At 39.1% G+C, this 19543-nt stretch overlaps 1 protein-coding gene across 1 annotated transcript; it reads left to right on the forward strand.

Moving 5' to 3' along the window:
* The first annotated feature begins 3420 nt into the window (after window positions 1-3420).
* ube2d4 (ubiquitin-conjugating enzyme E2D 4 (putative)) lies at window positions 3421-16963 on the forward strand. Its single transcript, XM_036526474.1, has 7 exons — window positions 3421-3648; window positions 10142-10205; window positions 10757-10788; window positions 10912-10989; window positions 11081-11186; window positions 12741-12834; window positions 13120-16963. Exons 1-7 carry the CDS (start codon window positions 3625-3627, stop codon window positions 13163-13165), a joined length of 444 nt encoding a protein of 147 aa, XP_036382367.1. The 5' UTR covers window positions 3421-3624; the 3' UTR covers window positions 13166-16963.
* The last annotated feature ends 2580 nt before the right edge of the window (window positions 16964-19543 follow it).

Below are 19543 nucleotides of genomic sequence, written 5' to 3' on the forward strand. Positions count from 1 at the left end.
CGCCTCTTCATCATATCTGTCGACAGGCATGCACACCAGCACCCATATATCACCACAGAGCCTTGGGGTGCACACAGACCCGTCACAGTGAAAGTGAACACCTTCGTCTGCGGGCAGGGGAAAAAATTGCCCTCAGCTTGTACGGGTAACACAAGAAAGCAGGGCACCATTTAGAGGGGCTCATAAAACACTCCATATCTCCAGCCAGTGTCGCCTTAAGCCCAGCGGGGTAGGTCTCAGGCCATATCACCATGACACTCCCCAGATGGGTAGGGTGCAGGCAGCTTGAAGTGACTCACAAGGCCCCCTGGTGGCAAATAATCTGCATCAGCTCATTGTTCTAGTTTACACTGGTGCCAATTGTGAACAACAGTGACATGAGCCTTAAAAACCAGTGAATAGTGAATCAGCATATATGATATGGGAAAATTCAAATTATTCTTCCTGTTGATAAAGTATTTTACATGTAACTTATTATAAACCAACTGTAATTCATTCTATTATTGTAAATTAGCATTAGAATCACTGACGAAAGCCCTCAGAGCTGAGGAGCAAGGCTTGGTTTAGTAGGAAGTGGGAGGTGGGGCATGGCTGTAAAACCTGCTGATAAAAGGCCTCACAGAGCAGGGCAGGCTCCGTACCCAAGTCCCCTGCTGCACAGGCCTGACCTGCTCTCCCTGCCGCTGGTTGAATCTGATTACAGGCAGGCCCTGAGGACAGTGGGGTCATTGACAGCACGGGGATGAGCAGACAATAAGATATTATCTGAAGGAATCTCTAGGTTTCCCAAAGAAAATGGTCCTTCTCAGTGTCACATTGACGAGAGGATCCTCAACCTGACATTGAATCAGCCATTTAAGAAGAGTGAACAGTGCCACCCATTCAGGAATCCTTGCAAAAATAATGGGAGCTCTTTTTTCACCCTTGTTGAAGACGTATAAAGGGAAACTCATGAGGGTTTGCAAGACAAGGCTGTGCAGAAATCGGAGCACGCAGCTGACTAACAAATGAATGCATCTTTACAATGACTAGATATCGTCTGCACAATCCCTCGGTCTGTGAACCTGGTGCACAACAAGGGCAAATGGAAAATGCAATATAAAGCAGGCACTACTGCCACCCCTTTTCTTCCCTTCGGGTTATTAACAATTTTTCTACTCTGACAGCAAGGTCACGTTCTGCTTAAACTGCTGAATGCCTATTGTACAATCTTGCTGATCCAAAGCCTCCTTAGTAGGCGGGGTCTGTAGTAACAGTTACAGAAATGATTGCAGATTGAATAAGAATTCTGCACTTCAGTTATAAGAAACAGATTTTTTTCCAAGAAAAAGAGGTAGACATACTTAGATGTGTAATCATCATGATTAATCAAGTGTACTGAGAAAAAGACAACAAAGCTGTTTTGAAGCTAAAACAACTGTCAAACCAAGAGTGCATTTGGTTGAACAATTCTGTGTTACGTAGAACTGATTATCTAACTTCCCGGAGAAATGAAAATGACTTTCAAGAAAAAACAACACAATTTGTTGTTCCTGCCTCCGTGCACTCACCAGTACACTCGCCCACTGCACCCACTGCATCCACAGACACACACACACACTTAGACACACAGGCATTCTCATTATGCCAGTATGACATCTCTATCCAAGCATTCTAATGTGACATGGGTAACCTAGCATGTTTTTCACATGAACGTGTAGTATACTGGTTAAGGAGCATAACTTGTAGCCAAAAGGTTGCCGGGACGATTCCCCACTGGGGCACTGCTGCTATACCCTTGCGCAAGGTACTTAACTCACAATTGCCTCAGTAAAATATCCATCTGTATAAAAAAATAAATAAATGGATAACATTGTAAAATAAATAAAATGTAACTGATGTAAGCTGCTCTAGATAAGAGCATCTGCTAAATGCCAATAATGTAATGTAATAAATGGTCTTGTAAGCTGCAGCAGGAATTCTGAATGAGCCCACCTCTCAGGCACAGATGAAAAGCAGGTCAAGGGACAGTTTAATCACACCCTACTTCTTTATTCTTAAAAGAGCCTGTTGTTCCCTGCTGGCTCACCAACAATACTTCCAGTAACAACCTGGTCTTACAAGGAGGTCTCACATCCAAGAATTAACCAAGTTCAGCCCCAATTTGCTTGTGCGACTTCTATTTACAATGAACTATACTGACAACATGTTTGAAATCCAATCTTGCTTCCTAATTGACTACCATTACAAAAACCCACCAGACTTGTCTTAATTATAACTATACTAACAACATGCCTGAAGTATAAACTGGGTTGTAATTGAGAGGTTTTCTGTTAAGCTCTTCTGAGTAAGCTTTTACATGAATCATGCATATTATTTGTGATGTCTTTTTTAAGCCTGCAATAGAATGACCATTGAAAACATAATCGACCACAAACATCAAAACGCAAATTGCATCTTTAGAAGGCACAAATATATGTCATCATTCTTTTAATATATAATTACCATTGAAAACGTATGTCACATTCAAACTAAAATCATTTTAACTTCCTAACATTTCCTAGGAAGGTGAAATAGACATGTAGTGTAAAGTTGTACATTTATCAGGCAAATATAAATTCATACCAAAACGTTTCCTTAGATTTTGTTTCATTATAGGTGAATCTTTGGATCTATATCAAAAATGTAAGCTTTTGAAAACTTGGTCAGCAATACATAATAATAGCCATATGGCCCTTGACACTGAAAGAATTCATGTAGAAAGCTTGAAATTTATTATTAAACAATTCTAATAAATGAGTGCGAACATGTTGGATATTATAATTCATACGCCACTCTGGAATCAGAAAGCTAATTTTACTGTCACGAGTAGTTTTTGAATAAATGCGGACATCTTGTGGAGAAATTGTAAAATTGCATTCAGCGTACAAACGGGGCTTTCGGTTATCGGTTACGGAAGTTCATCATGTGGTCGTGCCTCAGTACAGTGGCCATGCATTTAAACTAATTTATTATTACGAATTAGTACGAATCGCTATAGTACAGTTTTCGTGTGCTCCGTTATGCAAAGTTGCAGCAAATTAGTTTAATGTTTAATTAGTTTAATGGAGCTCTTTACCATTTATTTGGTAGTGCTCAAATCAACAGGTAACTATAGTAATATTATCAAAAGAAAAAGATATACTTTAATTTCTCAGACACTATCCAAATACCGTTAAAAACATGACCCCTTCTATTGACCGCAGCTAAATTATGTAGCTCTATCACAACCCAAACCATTTCTGGCTGAACCTGCGCACACAGCTACGTGTGTACGTCACAAGAATTTTACGCAGGTTCAAAAAACTACAACACCCTTCGGTCCATTTTTGGCCATCCACGCTTGTGTCTTCCAGGCCGTATTCACGTTATTTCTCGCGGTGTCAGTGTCTAACGCTGGATGCTGTCAGCGGCGAGAGGAGAGAGGAGTGCGAATGAACGAAACCAAGAAGTGCCGTGGAAACTGCAGCTAAATCCGATAAAACACTTAAAATTTGTCAGTGGGTATTGACACTGAAGTTAAAAAAACAGACGCCCTTCAATTAAATTACATTATTTAGATCAAGTGTATTTATTTCAGAGCCAGATCTGATATATAAACGAGCCATGGCGTTGAAAAGAATTCAAAAGGTGAGTGTTTGTATTGTTTGGTTATTTTGCCCTGCTGGCTAGCTCGCTAGCTGGTCTGCTTGTTCGTCAAGGCTTTTACCTTCCCGGCTGTTATTTGCGCCGCACCAGGCTTTACTCCTTTCATTTATTTGTTTTTGTTGCCATTTTTCTTGCCAAGACCAGAAAACAAAACACAAAGACCATCCGCCAATGGTCGCTGAAATTGACGCACCGTAACATAGGCTAACAATGCTAGCTAGCGGTAGCTAGCTAACACTAAATAGCACCGACAGCTGTTTTTTCGCCCGGTAGCCAAATTTTGAGCTAGTTCTCATAATTCTTTTTGTAACATGATATAGCATGAAGTGAAATGAGGTGTCAAATTTAACGAGTTGATAGTATACAGCTCCCGAGATTGTATTATAGCTAGCTAGCTAGTTACTTTGATTAGGTGGGGGAGGAAAGGAGGGGATTGCTAAATCGCGTCCCCCTTCGTCGGTTATGAATGAGCGAGGCTGATGCGCAGGCGTGATGAATGACAGCTGGATGCAGGTTGCCAAATACTGAACCCCAATGTCAATGTTGCCATATATGGAGTGGCAAATGGGGCACTGGGGCAGGCAAGGGTATTTTTAACAGAATTAACAAAGTGCTCAGTATCCACAGGCTTTTACCTACAGAATTAGACCAAACGTAGATTCAAATGTAACATTTGTTTTATTTAGGAAAGTCGTGCTTCCAAAATGAAATGACTATATTATTCGAACAACATGGCACGCGGTGTTATGCAGTCTGTGTTTAGTGGGGCATGAGATAAAAACGAACCTGCTTGATTTAAGCAATTGATTGACAACTAGTCAGAGTGCTTTCCAGAAAGTGACCGGTGCCTCTTTTGCTCAGAGTAAACATTGTATGTACGTGAAATATCAGAAAGCGTGTCCTACAGTTGTCTTTAATTCCAGGAGTTAACGTTAGGTCACAATAATAAACATGGAGGCTCAATGTGTGGAGAACAGTCTTGTGCAAATGTATTACATGTTTGTCTTACTCAAGAACATCAGTGTGGGTGTTATTGTTTTCTGCACAAAGGATGATGCAGGGCCAGGTTTTCTGCTTCAAATTTAGTAATGTGGATCTTTCATTTTTCACAGGCTGCTATAGACCCTGGAAAAAGTGAGAATCATAATAATAAAAAATATAAAAGCTCAATTTTAGGTCACAGTGCCCCCAGGGGTAAAGGAACGTATGTGACAATCTGTACTGTTCATAGCTAAACACATTAGAGATGGGTACAGCTGTATTCCAGCTCATCCACTCCAGTTTAAGCCATTTTGAAGTGTTCTCTCAAACAAAACGTTAAAATTTAAAAGGAAATTTACATTTTTTTTTCTGGCTTGCATCATTCTGGCTGATGTATGTTTTTTTGCACTGTCTCATCAATGTGCTTGGCTTTCTTGTGTGTTTTTGTCCGAGGCCCATAAATGAGCTTGTTGTTCATGCATCATAACAGCCTCATGTGTTCCCATGGTACAGTGCAAATTCCTTTTAAATGAATCTTTTCTGATTGCAACATCTGAGACACAAAAGTTTAGGAATTTAAGGTAGGATGGATGTATGTCATATTTTTGGTTTTTCCCTTAGCAAGAGGCACCATCGGTGAGATGTGCCTCCCTTCAATGTTTCTTGTGTTTATTTGCTATGGACAATGCTTTACAGTAAATAAGTATTTGTAAATGTGTATCTGTCACTGCCGTATCTGGTGAAACATTTCTGTAGTGCCATTGTGTGTTCAAGTTCCTCTGATAATATAACAGAGAGAAGAACTTAATCCATCTATCATTTGGGTGAGTGGTTTCATAATTGAGATAGCTAAGCCTTTTTATCATGAGATGACTGTAATATAGGCAGTATGTAGGCTATTTTATATCACTTTTACAGTACACACCCATAACATTTTTGTCTGTTAAATATGAATTTGGAACATAAACACACATTGCTGAACTAGAAGTCTCAGAAACCAAAAACAATAAGTTAGCTTATCAAGCTAAAGAACTGTAACAGTATTGCGAGATAAGCAACATTATGCTAACTAGCTAGCAGAGCAGACTTATAAACCCTGACACAATGTTGTGAACAAGGGTGATTATCTTTTGGCAATTGGGCTAGTATAAGTAACTTGTATTAAAATGTATTAGTTTAATCAACCAAAATCGAAGAAAAGGCTCATCCCTTTTGAGGTGTTTCTTTTTTTTCTGAGGTAACAGTTGTCAGCCTTGACTTCCAGGTTCAGTGAGACCCATGAGTGAGAGGATCTGGGAAAGGAAGGGCAGTTTTACAAAAACAGAACTGCAACAACAGGAAAATTACAGTATGAGTACTCTATATGAAACGTCTACATGAAACTTGTAAACCCAAGGTAGACCTGTTTTAAAATGTGTTTGTGTGTGGGCTTGAGTTTTTTTTTTTTGCATTCATGGAAGGCAGGGCATACTGGATAGGGCACAGCCATCTTTGAAAAGGCGACTCTGTTTATTTTTAAAAGCCTGTATCAGAGAAATGATGCAGTGACCTTGGGTTGGATCTCAGCGATAAAGCAGGTCTCATTTATTGTAATTGGGAATAAAGGCAGTATTCGATGCTTCAGTGTTCTTTATTGCAGAAAGAATCCTCTTACTCTGTTAATGGTTTTCAAGTGAATATTTTGTAGTCACTCCAGTAGACTTTGTTGGAGCAATGGACAAGGGTTTTAATTTGTAAAATTGTAGTAAACTTTAATTGGCCAACTATCAGTCTTAACTTAAGCAGTAGTAATAAACCAGTTCTTAAAGAAGTCACTAATGAACATTTCAATATTTGGATGTCAGTATGATGACAAACTGAAGAATGTATGACATACAATTTATATAATAATGCAGTACCATACCCCTTTCCTATTGGATTAGCAAATGTAATTTCTTTAATTTCTTTATTTACCTTTTAAAACACAAATAACTAGGTAAATAGTGGCTTTAAATATAGTAAAGACATTTATTTGATATTGATTGGTTTATGGAGCAACTGAAATTATGAAAAAGAAATGGAATATGGTTAAAATGTAGCCTACATTTAAAATGTAAGAAGGAAAAATTCAGATACACAAAGGCTTGCATGGCTTGCAAAGGATATGACCTATTAGCCAAAGTGGGCATATCGCATAGTTATTTAACATGCAAAACAAAGTTAGCTGCCCAAGAGATTTATAATACAATTTCCACATTGAATTACAGTTGCAAGTATGCAAGTCCACTCGGAATTTGGCAATTCTTACAAGCTGTCAGCTCGCTCAAGGCAGACTGACTATTGTGTTGCAATATTGGCCTACTTCAGTTTTTAAAAATGGAGGAATCACAGCCAAAGCTACGTTTGATTCATAGTGTGGTTTGCTAATTGTTACTTGTCCTTTTAAAATTGTGGAATACCATGAAAAATAATGCTGTGTATATTTGCACAAATTTGTTAAATTAACCTTTTTTTTCCTGACAAAAGCTGTCATTGTTTCATTTTTTGTTTTGGTTTGTTTTGTTCAGAATTGTACACATCAGCATTGGGGATATGAATGCTGGATCTAACAGTGCATTATTTCCTCCCCAGACTGCCATTGCCACACAGTTTGTTTGTGAATATACCTCTTTGAGCAATGGAATGCTCCATATACACTTATGTTTCACATTCACCCCGGTGTCCACATGCTGAGCAAAGGTATAAAAATTTATTTAGTCCTCAGTACAAAAGTCACTATAATGAAATGCGTAGAAGTGGATGGCAGATGTGAGGTAGAGTGGCGCTGCGTCTCTTTCAGCTGTATTGGCAGATTTACTGTGGCCCTCTGCCTTGACAGCCCAGACCTTATAAAGCCAGGGCCTGTGTTTTAAAAGGCGGTGGCAAGTGCACGTCTTAAATGCCGAAGTTGAGGGGAGGCCGGGGCGGTAGTGGCTGACGCTATTCATTGCCTCACATTTACCAGACAATCGGGCATAATTTTAATCTCTGATCTCAGGCCTCTAATGTAATAATTCAGAGCTGCCTGTGTAAATCACACTCAGGTGAATATCTCTGGTTATTTGGGAGGGAGAATGAGCAGAACAAATAGAGACCTCTCACAAGAATGCTTTCTTGATGATAGGCTGTCAAATCGGTCAGAACACATACTAATCAGTGGTGATGTTGTCCCTCATTTGTGCACTTGCTCTCTTTCTCTCGCTCTCTCTCTCTCTCTCTCTCTCTCTCTCTCTCTCTCTCTCTCTGTTTGGATTTTGCAATGCATGCAGGAGCTATATATAGATTCAGGAGAGAAGAGACATGGTGTTAATGCCACACACTGGTTTTAGTTTTGGTGTAGTAATACAGCAGTTACTGTTGAGACCAGAAGGAAACTCTTGTAATTCTTTCTGGAAGGAAGTTTAAAGGCCAGCCTTACCCAAACATATTAAGTAGCCCATAAAAAGAGTGCCTTCTCACAAATAACAATGTGAGAGGGAGTCCAAATACTGTTTTTGATCAAGTGTCAGGTGTCGGATTTGAGTAATTGAAATAATTATCGACATAGAGGATGGTGGTAAGGTCATGCATTCAAAGATGGGTCTGGGGACATGTTTTAGCTAGATATGTGTGTGTGTATGTGAGAGAGAGAGAAGTTCAGCTCTCTGGGCTAACTTTAGAAAAGCCCTTTCTGGTGTTATGAGTCAGATGCTAATGTAATATGTTTGTACAAAATGACACTCAGTAGTGAAGTTTACAAGTTACTGGGAAGGCCACAGATTTAAAAAATAATGGCAAAGCTCCAGAAGTTGATCTTAACAAGTTGACCTACAGTTCAGCTGATTTATTTGACACAGGAATTGAAGTGTTGTTTTGTAACCTTTTTTTTTGCAATATGTCTGTCTTGCGCAATGATGTTACAAGATGCGGAATCTGCTGTATGTACAGTAGGAAGTAGTATAGCAAAAGTGGCCAGTGACGTTTAGTACTCCAGCTTTACAAAAATTAATAAAGCACTGAAAGTTTCCTAGCTTTATAGTGTTTTCCCGAAGAATGGCAAAACTCGGTCATGACTGTACCTGCCTGAGGGGCCAAGGGTAGGTTAAAATTCAATGAAATGAGTTACTATAATTCAGAATAAGCATGTGTAACAGTTGGACGTTTCATTTGTTTAATCATGATGATAATATGAAGAATAGTCAAGACTACACCATATTTTCCCATTTACATAATTTTCTGAAGTATTTACATAAAGACTTATAAACAAAGAATACAGATTGCTGGGCAATATCCCTCTGAACCTATCTGGTAATTTAAGAATTGAGAAAAATAAAGAGGAATCATGTATCTAAGAAATACTTAAATGGCAGTCATTTAATCAGATGAACATGGTTTTAAGTTAAACTGACACTTGTGCATTTGCACCTTTTCCACCACTGAAAAATGATGATCTAGCCTACTTTTTGTATGATCACATTCTCTCACATATCAGTTGTTGGTGACACTACTCATCTTGCAGGGGTGGAAAAATGATTGAGTTATTGAATGGTATGGCAGTGGTGCGAGTTCATATACAGCTAATTTCATCCAGTTGAATTAGCATTGTGCTCTCATTCGGGTGTGCCATACCTGTGAAGTACAAAGGGAAGTTTTTTTCCTATGCATTATCACCATGTGAAGAGGGTGACACTGTCCATTTAAGATGACTCAAGTCTTCAGGGTTTTTCAGGTGCAAGTTTCCAAATTACTGGAAGCGCTTGTTGGTCTCACTAAATTTAAAGCCCCTAACCCAAAACATGTCTTATTGCTGAAAGACAGGCAAATCAGAAGCAGAAGCCACAGATATTTCTCTCTTTTAGTGTGACATAACATTCCAGGTGGTCACACTTGTTTTTCTGCCAAATCTGGTCTGCGATTCTGGGCTGAATGAACAGTGCCGTTATGAGCAAATATGGTGACAGTGTGTCATAGCTCCTACCAGAGATGCCTTAGATTCATTGTGCTAGTGTGCCATGGCCTATTTCCTGGCTGTTTTAACACTGGCAGTACAGGACAGTGCCCAGTCAAAGACATGTTTGTGCTGTATATGTAACCTAGTTTAATTATCTGTCCATCCTATCATCAAATGCCATTGAACGGTCAAAATTGTCATTCCTGGCACCGCTTCTGAATCTACATTAACTGTAGATCTATTTTGATGGAAGTTGCATACACAGGTGGTTTAAATGTATTACTTGTCAGTTACCTGCCAGTTACCTGTCCCTATAATATGTTCCTACAACTAATATAGTCAAACTGAGAGCATCAAATATTAAGACAAATCTGACAGCTATGATTGAAGTTATTCCACTTGTCAGTATATACATACACACTGTGCTGTTCTGAATAAGAATTCTAGGTTTAACTCTAGGCTGAAGTAAGTGAATATAACCAATTTGTTCACCAAATCCTCTGAAAGATTGTGAACCTCTAGTTGTGCCTGTTGTCTTTTCTCTAGGAACTGACAGATTTACAGAGAGATCCTCCAGCACAATGCTCAGCGGGACCAGTTGGGGATGACTGTAAGTGGGAGCTGGATCTTGTCTTTTAGAAAACAGAGAGGGGTTCCTCAAGGGTGTGTTGTAGGCCTGTCATTGTTTCTGTTTCTGTGAAGCCAGGCATCCAGTGCTCATCACCAGCAGTTTGTAGATTGTTTTTCGCAAGTGTTTTTGTCTTGTGTATTGAACTCGCATTTGGAGAGGCAAAATGAACCAGCTATGTTGAATGAAAAGTGTTGTAAGTTATGTAAAGATCATTTAAGTATGACCATTTGAAACTAATATTTGTAATATTATAGGCTGAAAACAGTCTCCTAGTTTTGGTAAATGACACAATTTGTGAGAGATGCAATTTAAAAGAACTGCCTAATTCTAAAACAAAAGTCAGACTGGGAGTCTTTATACAAATAACCATTTAAATGAACATGTTTGTGCTTAGATCTGTTAAATCTAATGAAATACTTGTAGAATTTACTACCATATTAATGTGTTTTCCCACCCAAAAATGGACTGCAATAAAACTAATCTTAAGCGGACTACAGTGTACTAAACAGTAATAATGTCTTGTGTTGCAGTGTTTCACTGGCAGGCAACTATCATGGGGCCGGTAGGTGGACTCGTTCCCCATCATTATAACAGTAAAATCCTCATGTCAAGTTCAAGTTGCTTTATTTGCAAGAAAATGTTGCCAAAGCTAAGGTGACAGCTTTTCTCCTATGTATTCCTACAGAATGACAGTCCTTACCAAGGAGGTGTTTTCTTTCTGACAATTCACTTCCCTACAGATTACCCCTTCAAACCACCAAAGGTGATACTTTTGCTCTTTCATTGAAGCTATTTGCATTGTTACAAAGTGCTGATGAAGTATTGTATTCTATAAAGACTAAATTTTGTTTCAGGTTGCATTTACGACGAAGATCTACCACCCCAATATCAACAGCAACGGTAGCATTTGTCTGGATATACTGAGGTCGCAGTGGTCACCTGCTCTCACAGTATCGAAAGGTAAGTCAGCTTTGTCATTCCTGGAAGCACTGGAGAATGTGATTGGCTGACAGCAGTCCTCTGGGAAGATGTACAGAAATGCTGCGTCACAGGAAGTAGTGCCGTATGTGTACATATAATTGTACATTTTAGATGTGCTGTTTTACTTGCTACAGACTTATGGAGTATAACAGGGACACTGAGGACACTGCTAGAGCAAGGTGTTTCAGGCTGAATCCTTGGAAAGGCATCATCATTAAGGCATTGCACAGATAAAAAGGCATATCCAGTCCTGGCATATCCACACATTTCATTCCCACCTGGCTTATAACAGACAAACCGCTATTGTTACCAGAAAGCAATTTAGAGCTTATTATTTTGAGTGACATATTGTAATTGTTCCTTAAAAATGACTGATGAATACTAAGCCAGCAGTAATCAGGCTGCCCCACTAAAGACTAGCTGCTTTTCTTCTAAATCCAGAAATAGGTTGGGAGAATACTTTGCAAAGCAGTTGGTTCATTTTTTGGTGTTTGTTTTGTAATACCAGTTTAGAAAATTCAAGACAAAAGAAAACAGTTGTCACTCTCATAGAAATGTTGTTAAGGTGGCATTTTAGCAAGAGTTGCATTATGTTTTGTTGAGTAAGGGGCAAATGGACTTCCCAGACATGTGTACCCCTGTGCTATTGTGGTATTCAGATGAAGAGAAAGGTGGTCAACAGCAACTGTTGTCATAGTGATAGAGATGAAAGCCCTATGCTCTGTGTGTAGGTGTCTCAAGAGCTTTTCAGGCCTCCTAAGAATAAGAAAGGTTCCAATCAATCAGATGCTTTTATCTGGATTAGCAGTGTTATATTTTTACACTTGGGCCTTTGTGGTTCATTATAACAGCATTTTTTTTTGTGTGTCTATTAATGCCTTTTCTCTCTGATTTGGGTTTTTTCAATGGGGGAATTTGGTCTTTTGAATGTCTATCATTGTCTATAGTTGTAGTCTATAGTATAGACTGAAAGCAAAGGCTGCAGACTTCAGGTTTGTCCCAGTGAATCACAACTACTTTGAGTTCTTTGGCTGTTTGTTCATAACTTGCATAGTGGGCCTGTGATATCCAGGAGAAAGCAAGGATTGCTGCTGTGCTGTGACATACAGTGCTGTGTAGTTTTAACTCATTTTAACTTTCAGTGAGTCAATGTTAAAGCAAATAAATACAACTGAACTGGCATCTTTATGGACTGGATTGACATTCTTGACTTGCTGTCTTCTGTGATGTCATTTAAAATGTTGTAGAATCAAGAGGGAGCGTTAAGCCCTACTTTTCTATGATAACACCATACCTAGAGAGATGAAGTCTACATTGAAATCAGCAGCTCCAAGCCTTTAAAATGTATTTGTTGTTGGTTGTTTCTATTTTTTTAAATCTTTTTTTAAATAAGAGATTGTACTTACATGGAAACTGAGTTTGTTCCAAGAATTTGTCGTTACCAGTATTGCACAGTATTTGTCTAGTGAATCAACTGGATTTTTTTGGATATTTTAAATTCTAATCTAGTCTTTATATTCTGTTGCCATGCAGTCCTGTTGTCAATCTGCTCCCTTCTGTGTGACCCGAATCCAGACGACCCGTTGGTACCAGAGATCGCACACACCTACAAAGCAGACAGGGAAAAGTAAGTGTCTTTTGCTCCGCAGCTGTTGCAGTGGACAGTCAGGAGTAGGTCCTTAATATCAGTGAGAAACAATTTGTCACTCACAAAAATGTCATTTCAAAATATGATGTTTTTCATGTGTCATGTTTCTCAAGTCAGTGTCACGGTATAATTTGTAAGCTCTCTTTTTGTGGCCGGCTGGCTGATCCTAAAACAGGTGTGTTGATGAAGCTGAAAAGATGACAGTGAAAAGTGTGAAATGAAATAGGAGCCAACTGGATCAACCCTCCGCTTTTCTCGTTCCAGGTATAACAGACTAGCAAGGGAATGGACACAAAAGTATGCAATGTGAGAGAACCTGTGAAATTAAAACAAAGAAGCAAAGAAACACAATGAAATGTTTTACATTAACACTAGCAGAGAGGACAAGAGAGGGGGAAAACAAATAAACCACACACTCTGAAGAGAGAGACACCAGTGCTACCTGGCTGCTGACTGCTGAGCGTCTGCCATGTGCCATTTACCATGACTTGTGTGGGTCTGCCATGCATAGCCTGAGGGAACAGCGCAACACCACCTTAGAGGTGGAAGTAACCTCCTCATCTCTGAGCGCCCCAGGCCACCACCCTGGAAGTGGAATTGTCTTTTACTGTTGTTATTGTTATTATTATTATTATTATTAATATTAATATTATTATTATTACTGTTACACTGAATGCTAAATATTGGGTTGAGAAGTTGAAGGGTCTCGAGTTACTTGACACTCCTCCTTTTCATACAGTACTGTCTGAGACCCTCTGGATGTCGTGTGTTACTGTATGTGTATGTATGCTGTGGCTCTCTGCCATATTAACGTGAGCAGCCTTTCCTTAGATGTTATTCGACTGAGACAAACCACCCAGCATAAAATGGAGCAGGGACAAACTCATCTGCGTCTGGCAGCTTGACTTTGTGGATCACACCGGGCCTGACGGACACGGTCCCACTGCAGAAAGTGTCATAGCCTATGAGTGTAGTGGGCAGAATCAGGCAATAGTTTTATATTCAACAAGGCTCAGTTTAATAAGGCAGACCACTATATGCACATTTATACATAGGTGCACTAGTATTTGGGGGTAGTTGTGTTTGTGCAGTGACAGGCAAGCATCCTTTTCTTCTCCCCTATATGTGAGACAACTGGAGTTTGCTGCCCTTAGCAGGGATGAAGCCTTTGGTCATGGCGACATGGGAGAACAGACTTTTCTGGAACAGAAGCCACCTGTGTTCTCCATTGTACAATCTCACTTCCACCACAAAGAGCCATGTAGGGTTGGCATCCAACTGTGATGTGGCACTCTGACCTTTGACATGGGAAGTGCTCACTCCTTAGAGCGTAGCTGGACTCATAGCCATACAGCTGGACAGAGCATCAGCCTCTGACTGCTGGGCCTCACCCATCGATTGCTACTCAGATCATCTGACTGTAATGGGCTGCTGATATTCAACTGTTTTTAAACTAGCTGTTATTTGCTTTTTGTGGTGTGAGATAAAGAACCACACTATTTGCATTGCACAGAGCTGCTGGTTCAATTCAAAAGGTACTCTCTTTCTCCATGAGACTTGCATTGAGCAGGATCAGAGAAGAGTCCTGTTTCAGCGTCCCTTTTAATTTAAACCACCATTTAGTGAATGGCCATGTCTTGCCAAACACTTATAGTTCATTAAACAAACAGCAACCTTGTATGCTGTAAAGTTTTTGAGAAGATATTGGATGTAACTGGAAAAAATGACAGGCTAGTTTTAACAATTTGTCTAGTTGAAATTAACATTGTGTCAGTCTCTTTTGAAGAGTTTGGGGGTTTGAAACACTTATTCCCCCCCATTCTGATCCGACGCTTACTGCTGAGACCTGTTGCAAGCCCATTACTCTTACGCATGCTTTCTTATTTCAGATGTCAGATTAAGCCAATGTGCTAACTTGCATTTTTTGAATGCTGACTTTAAATGCCGTTCTCAGCCTGGTCTACTGTGAAGTCATTCAGAACATTTCATATATGTTTCTAAATAGAGGAGTTCTCACAGCAAATTTTTGTCTGCTGCAGCTTTTTGTGTGTGTTAACTACTGGCCCCAATGACATTTGGGCCAGCTTTTCGACTCAAGTTGATCTACAGCTGTTTATGTGCCATTCTGATAACTTTAATATACTTTGCGTATAGCCATTTGCAAATTCTGCACAAAACTCAGCAAGCACATTGTGTTTAAAGTGCTAGATTGTGGGTATGAGGGTCATGGGTTTGGATTCAAGGTAGTTACACTATTGTCAAACCATAGAGCAAGGCACACTACCTCATTTGCTCAAGTGAAAAATCTATTTATATGGGTTGCAGACAGCTCAATATTTAACATTGTAGAAGTTAGCTAAGTTTATTGTAATTTCAAGTAAGATAAAATCAAACTGCCAATTTGCAAATGGAAATGAAGGGAGCTTCATTATGCTCTGGCAAAATTTTGATGGAAAGACCAAAAAATGTGTGGAAACTCCTCTATTGATAATTTTACCTCTAACACTAACCATTACCGTTTGTTAAAATCAAATTTAAAAGACCCACGTCAAATGTCCCCTTGTTAGTTACAGTGAGTGTGCACAGTAATCTGCTAGTGTATTTAAGCAATGCATATGTTTGCTTTCCATAATTTCTTGAAGATGTGTTTACTATAATGAATGTATCCAGGTGATAGTTTTTTGCGGATACAATTAAACTGAAATGCCTATCAGTGTGATTTTCCTGCCCGCAACCATTGCAGACAAAGCCCCTTCTTAACTATTTCACTCAGTTCAGTTCCTGAAAGTAAAAGTGTGGAACATGTGCATTTTATTTACAGCTGAGGTTACTTTCTGTCCTTGCAGGACCAGAATATGCACTTCTGCAGTAGTAGAAAGGTGACGTGGTCGTCTATTATTGCAGAGTGCACTAAAATGAGCAACTGTTTACCAAACGCAATGGCTTGAACCAACTCCACTTTCATAATACCTTGTTGGTCAGTATGAAAACTGCAGCTCTCTGTGGTCATTAATTGACCTGCTCAGTAGTTCAGGCAGCTACAGGGGTTGGAACAGCCCACTCACAGCATGTTCGACCCCAACACACACTCTGCCCCCTGGTTCTTTTACCAGGGACTGGATGACACAGGAGTACTTCATTCAATCTTTCAAAAGGGCTGAGGTCCCCCCCCCCAGCTATTCATAATTTCTTTTTTCTCAAGTGCATGTTACTTTTGTTCGCATAATCAAGGCTATGATTATGATTTTGGCACCCCCATTTGTTTGCTAGTCAGCATACTGTGCAGGTTCAAAGCAGAAGTAAAAGGAGGGAAATGTCACCCAACAGGATCCTCAGCATACCTTTGGTATTCAAGAATGCAGTTTGAATGTACCTTTTACACAAGCTGAGTATTTTTGTGACGGGAGAACTATGATTGGTTGTTTTGTGTTTTAATTCACTGGAAAGGTCACTAACTGTAGTTCACATGTTGTGTTCTTTGTATTTATTTTATTTATTTGCTATTTATTTTGTCTTCCAGTTGTCAGTTTGAGTGCAAGCAGCCTCAATTCATAGCCTGTTCCTTTCAGTATCATATATTGGTGGATTATCCCATTGATTGGTGCTGTGTGTTCTCTTGGAGGAGGCAAGCAGTTTACTGGTATTCTCCACACACTAAAAAGTAACTTTTTACAGCCATCTGCAAGATTTCAGGGATTTCATTAGTCCATTTGCCTCTCTTCTGACACCTCTGATGACATCTTAGCCTTAACTGTTGTGTTATCCTGTACATAGATACTGTAAAATTTCAGTCAGGGCTTTATTATTTTCTACAAACCAAGTGGGGGAGGGCCACATTTCATTTTAGCAGGAGTACAAGGAGAATTTTTACCTAGTTTTTTGTTTGTTCTTTCTGTTTTCCAATCGGCGGCCTTGCTAACTTGACATCCTGGATAACCCGGTTTGAACTGTACGAAAGCCTCCCCACTTTGATCATGGTTGTGTCTATGTGCTGAAGCTCCTTCTCCTGTCACCAACACCACTTTCCTCCCATTGCATTCAGGTTTGGCTTGACTGAGAGGAAGCCCCAAGGTGTCAATACTAAATTAATAAAGCTCCTTTTGTTTTATAAGTTGTCTGAATCTTATTTGGCCTCAGCAGACTTTCCTAAGGCTACAAACAAATCAAGTGTGGAATGGATCAGTTACCCCGCACAACCAGTAGTTTCACAGTGTGTTAACAGAAACCATGTTGGGAAGAAATTTCAACATCAGTCAACACTGTACTTTGTGCCTGTCCATTGTGAGTAATGACAACAAAGCCTATTCTTTCAATATTATCAGATGCCATTACTTTTTAAATGTAGTCGATCTAACATAAGATTGGTTTTACCTGAATGTATTTTTAAACATGTATTTCCTAAACTGGTATAAACCTTTAAACATTTCGAATTCTGTCCAGTGCTATCCTCCATCCTCCAGGTGCTACACCATTGATTTGGACAGATTATTTACATGCTTTCCAACGGGGGGGGGGCGGGGGGGGAAACAGTTTTTTATAACAAAAAGCATCATCTTTTGCTGTTAGGCATTTAAAGACATATTTTGTATATGTGTGTTTTTCTATAAATATCTTCAAAAAAGATGTGATGTAATCCAAACATTTGTACTGTAGTGTGGCATTGTAGAGCATTGAAGAGCCTGATATGTTCTGAGGTTCATTTATTGTTATCATTGTTATCTGTGGAGCTATACTTCAATTTCTAAAACAATTATTTAAAGGGAAAGTGTTGAAGGGTAGTACTCCAGTGAGAGAGCAGCAATATTTTTGAGTGCACTTACAAATACAGGCCTTAGATTGAGTAATGTTTAGTAATGAGTATAGTTCAGTTCAGTACATCGCAGATTATTTCTCCCGTATATACAATGGGGTCCAAAATTATTGGGACACTCACTTTTTTTTCTGAAAACACACAATATTTTGCTGCATATTCCATCAGACATTGGGTAAGTCATATTTATGTCAATTTCAGCTTCATCTTCTGTGACCATGATCCAACCTTGTTAGGTTTATGTAGGCTTCAGTATGAGTGTTCAATTAGGGGGCAGGGCAACGTTAAATCAGGCCTAATTGAAGTGATGGTCATTTTTGTTCACTTGTCTGCACTCAATAAGTATGTAAGTACCTTTTAAAATTAAGTTAATGTCATGGAATTGTCAGTTTGTTTGGCAGAATTAATGCCATACATATTATTAAAATGTTGGAAATAAAGGTAGTCATCAGGCAATTGTGTGAGATGTTTTGAAAATGTTAATAGTTGCCAAAACATGTAACTGTTTTTGCCACACCATAAATTAGGTTCGAGTGATAAAACTAATAGCTACATGGACACATCCACACTTAAACACAAAATTCCCAGGTGTCCCAATAATTTTGGACCATAGTGTATGTCAGCTCTCTTTTGGCCTCTCAGACCACTTGAATTCATTATAAGAGCATTGGTTTCATACTAAACTAGGAACAGCGTCAATGAAATTAACCTATACATATGCTTCACAGTAGCTGTCACAATAAGGCTTATGTACTGTGGTGGATTTTTGGATCTAAGGGCAATTTCAGAGTACTCCCTCTCAGAAGATTGTAACTTTAGCAACCTGCCCTCTTCACGTGAGTTTAGAAGCAACAGCAAGTAAACTCCACCTAAAACATCGACTTGTAGGTATATACTAGTACTGGATACTGTAATTTAGTGAATGCGCACATATACATACCTATCCTTGCTAGTTGCTATAGCAGTATTTGGCTGGATGTGCAGAACTGCCGTTAAGGGGGAAAAGAAAGAAGATTAATTTACCAAGCGGCGGAGGGGATCACTTTGAAAATGATCAACAGAACTCATCAGGTGAGATTTTGAGTAAAACAATTTTAAGAGAAATGTCAAAATCAAACAGGCTACCATTGGCAACATGTAAATGTTTTCTTAAGTTTGTTTTAACCATGTTCCTCTTTTGAATTAAAATCAAGTTGTGCAATATATTTAATTGTTTTGGAAAGTCACAGGTATGTTTTTCCCCAGATGTTAAACTCTACGGAGCAATCCCAAGGATGGAACAATCTTGTGCGTCACTTTTAACTTTAATCATTTAAAAAAGGCTATCATCTATAAATAAACCTTATAAAGCAAAGGAGCACAGTGCGAATGCCTTTATCAAGAAGACATCCCACATATAAGCATGTCTCATTCCGTTCCATCCGCTACCCTGTAAGCGCACACTAGCATTTTTAACGGATCCTCGCTATTGCCAGTAGAGGGAGACCACGGGAGTAAAATGGGAGTTGAGAATCCATTCAATTATTGAACTATGTAATAATGAATTTTATTTGTTTACGTGGACAAAATGGCAGTCACATCATATTAATGTACAACATCGGATTCGCATACTACGTGCAAAGCAAAAAAGAAAAAATGTACAGGAGGAGGTTTTAAACGGAGTCACGTTTTTTTTCGCAGCATATGATGCGAACTAGCCTATTTAGTCTTAGCTCGCTTTTGAAAAGACACAAGGTTAATGCTAAATACATTCAACTTAAAGAACACGTCGTCTAAAAAAAAAGTCCAATCCATGGACATTTTGGAACAGACAGTTCAGAACAGGGCGAACGATTTTTCCCTCCACCCGGCAGAGGGCATCTATCCGATGCAATATTG

Source organism: Megalops cyprinoides, chromosome 4 (assembly GCF_013368585.1).
Source record: "Megalops cyprinoides isolate fMegCyp1 chromosome 4, fMegCyp1.pri, whole genome shotgun sequence".
NCBI classification, from domain to species: domain Eukaryota; kingdom Metazoa; phylum Chordata; class Actinopteri; order Elopiformes; family Megalopidae; genus Megalops; species Megalops cyprinoides.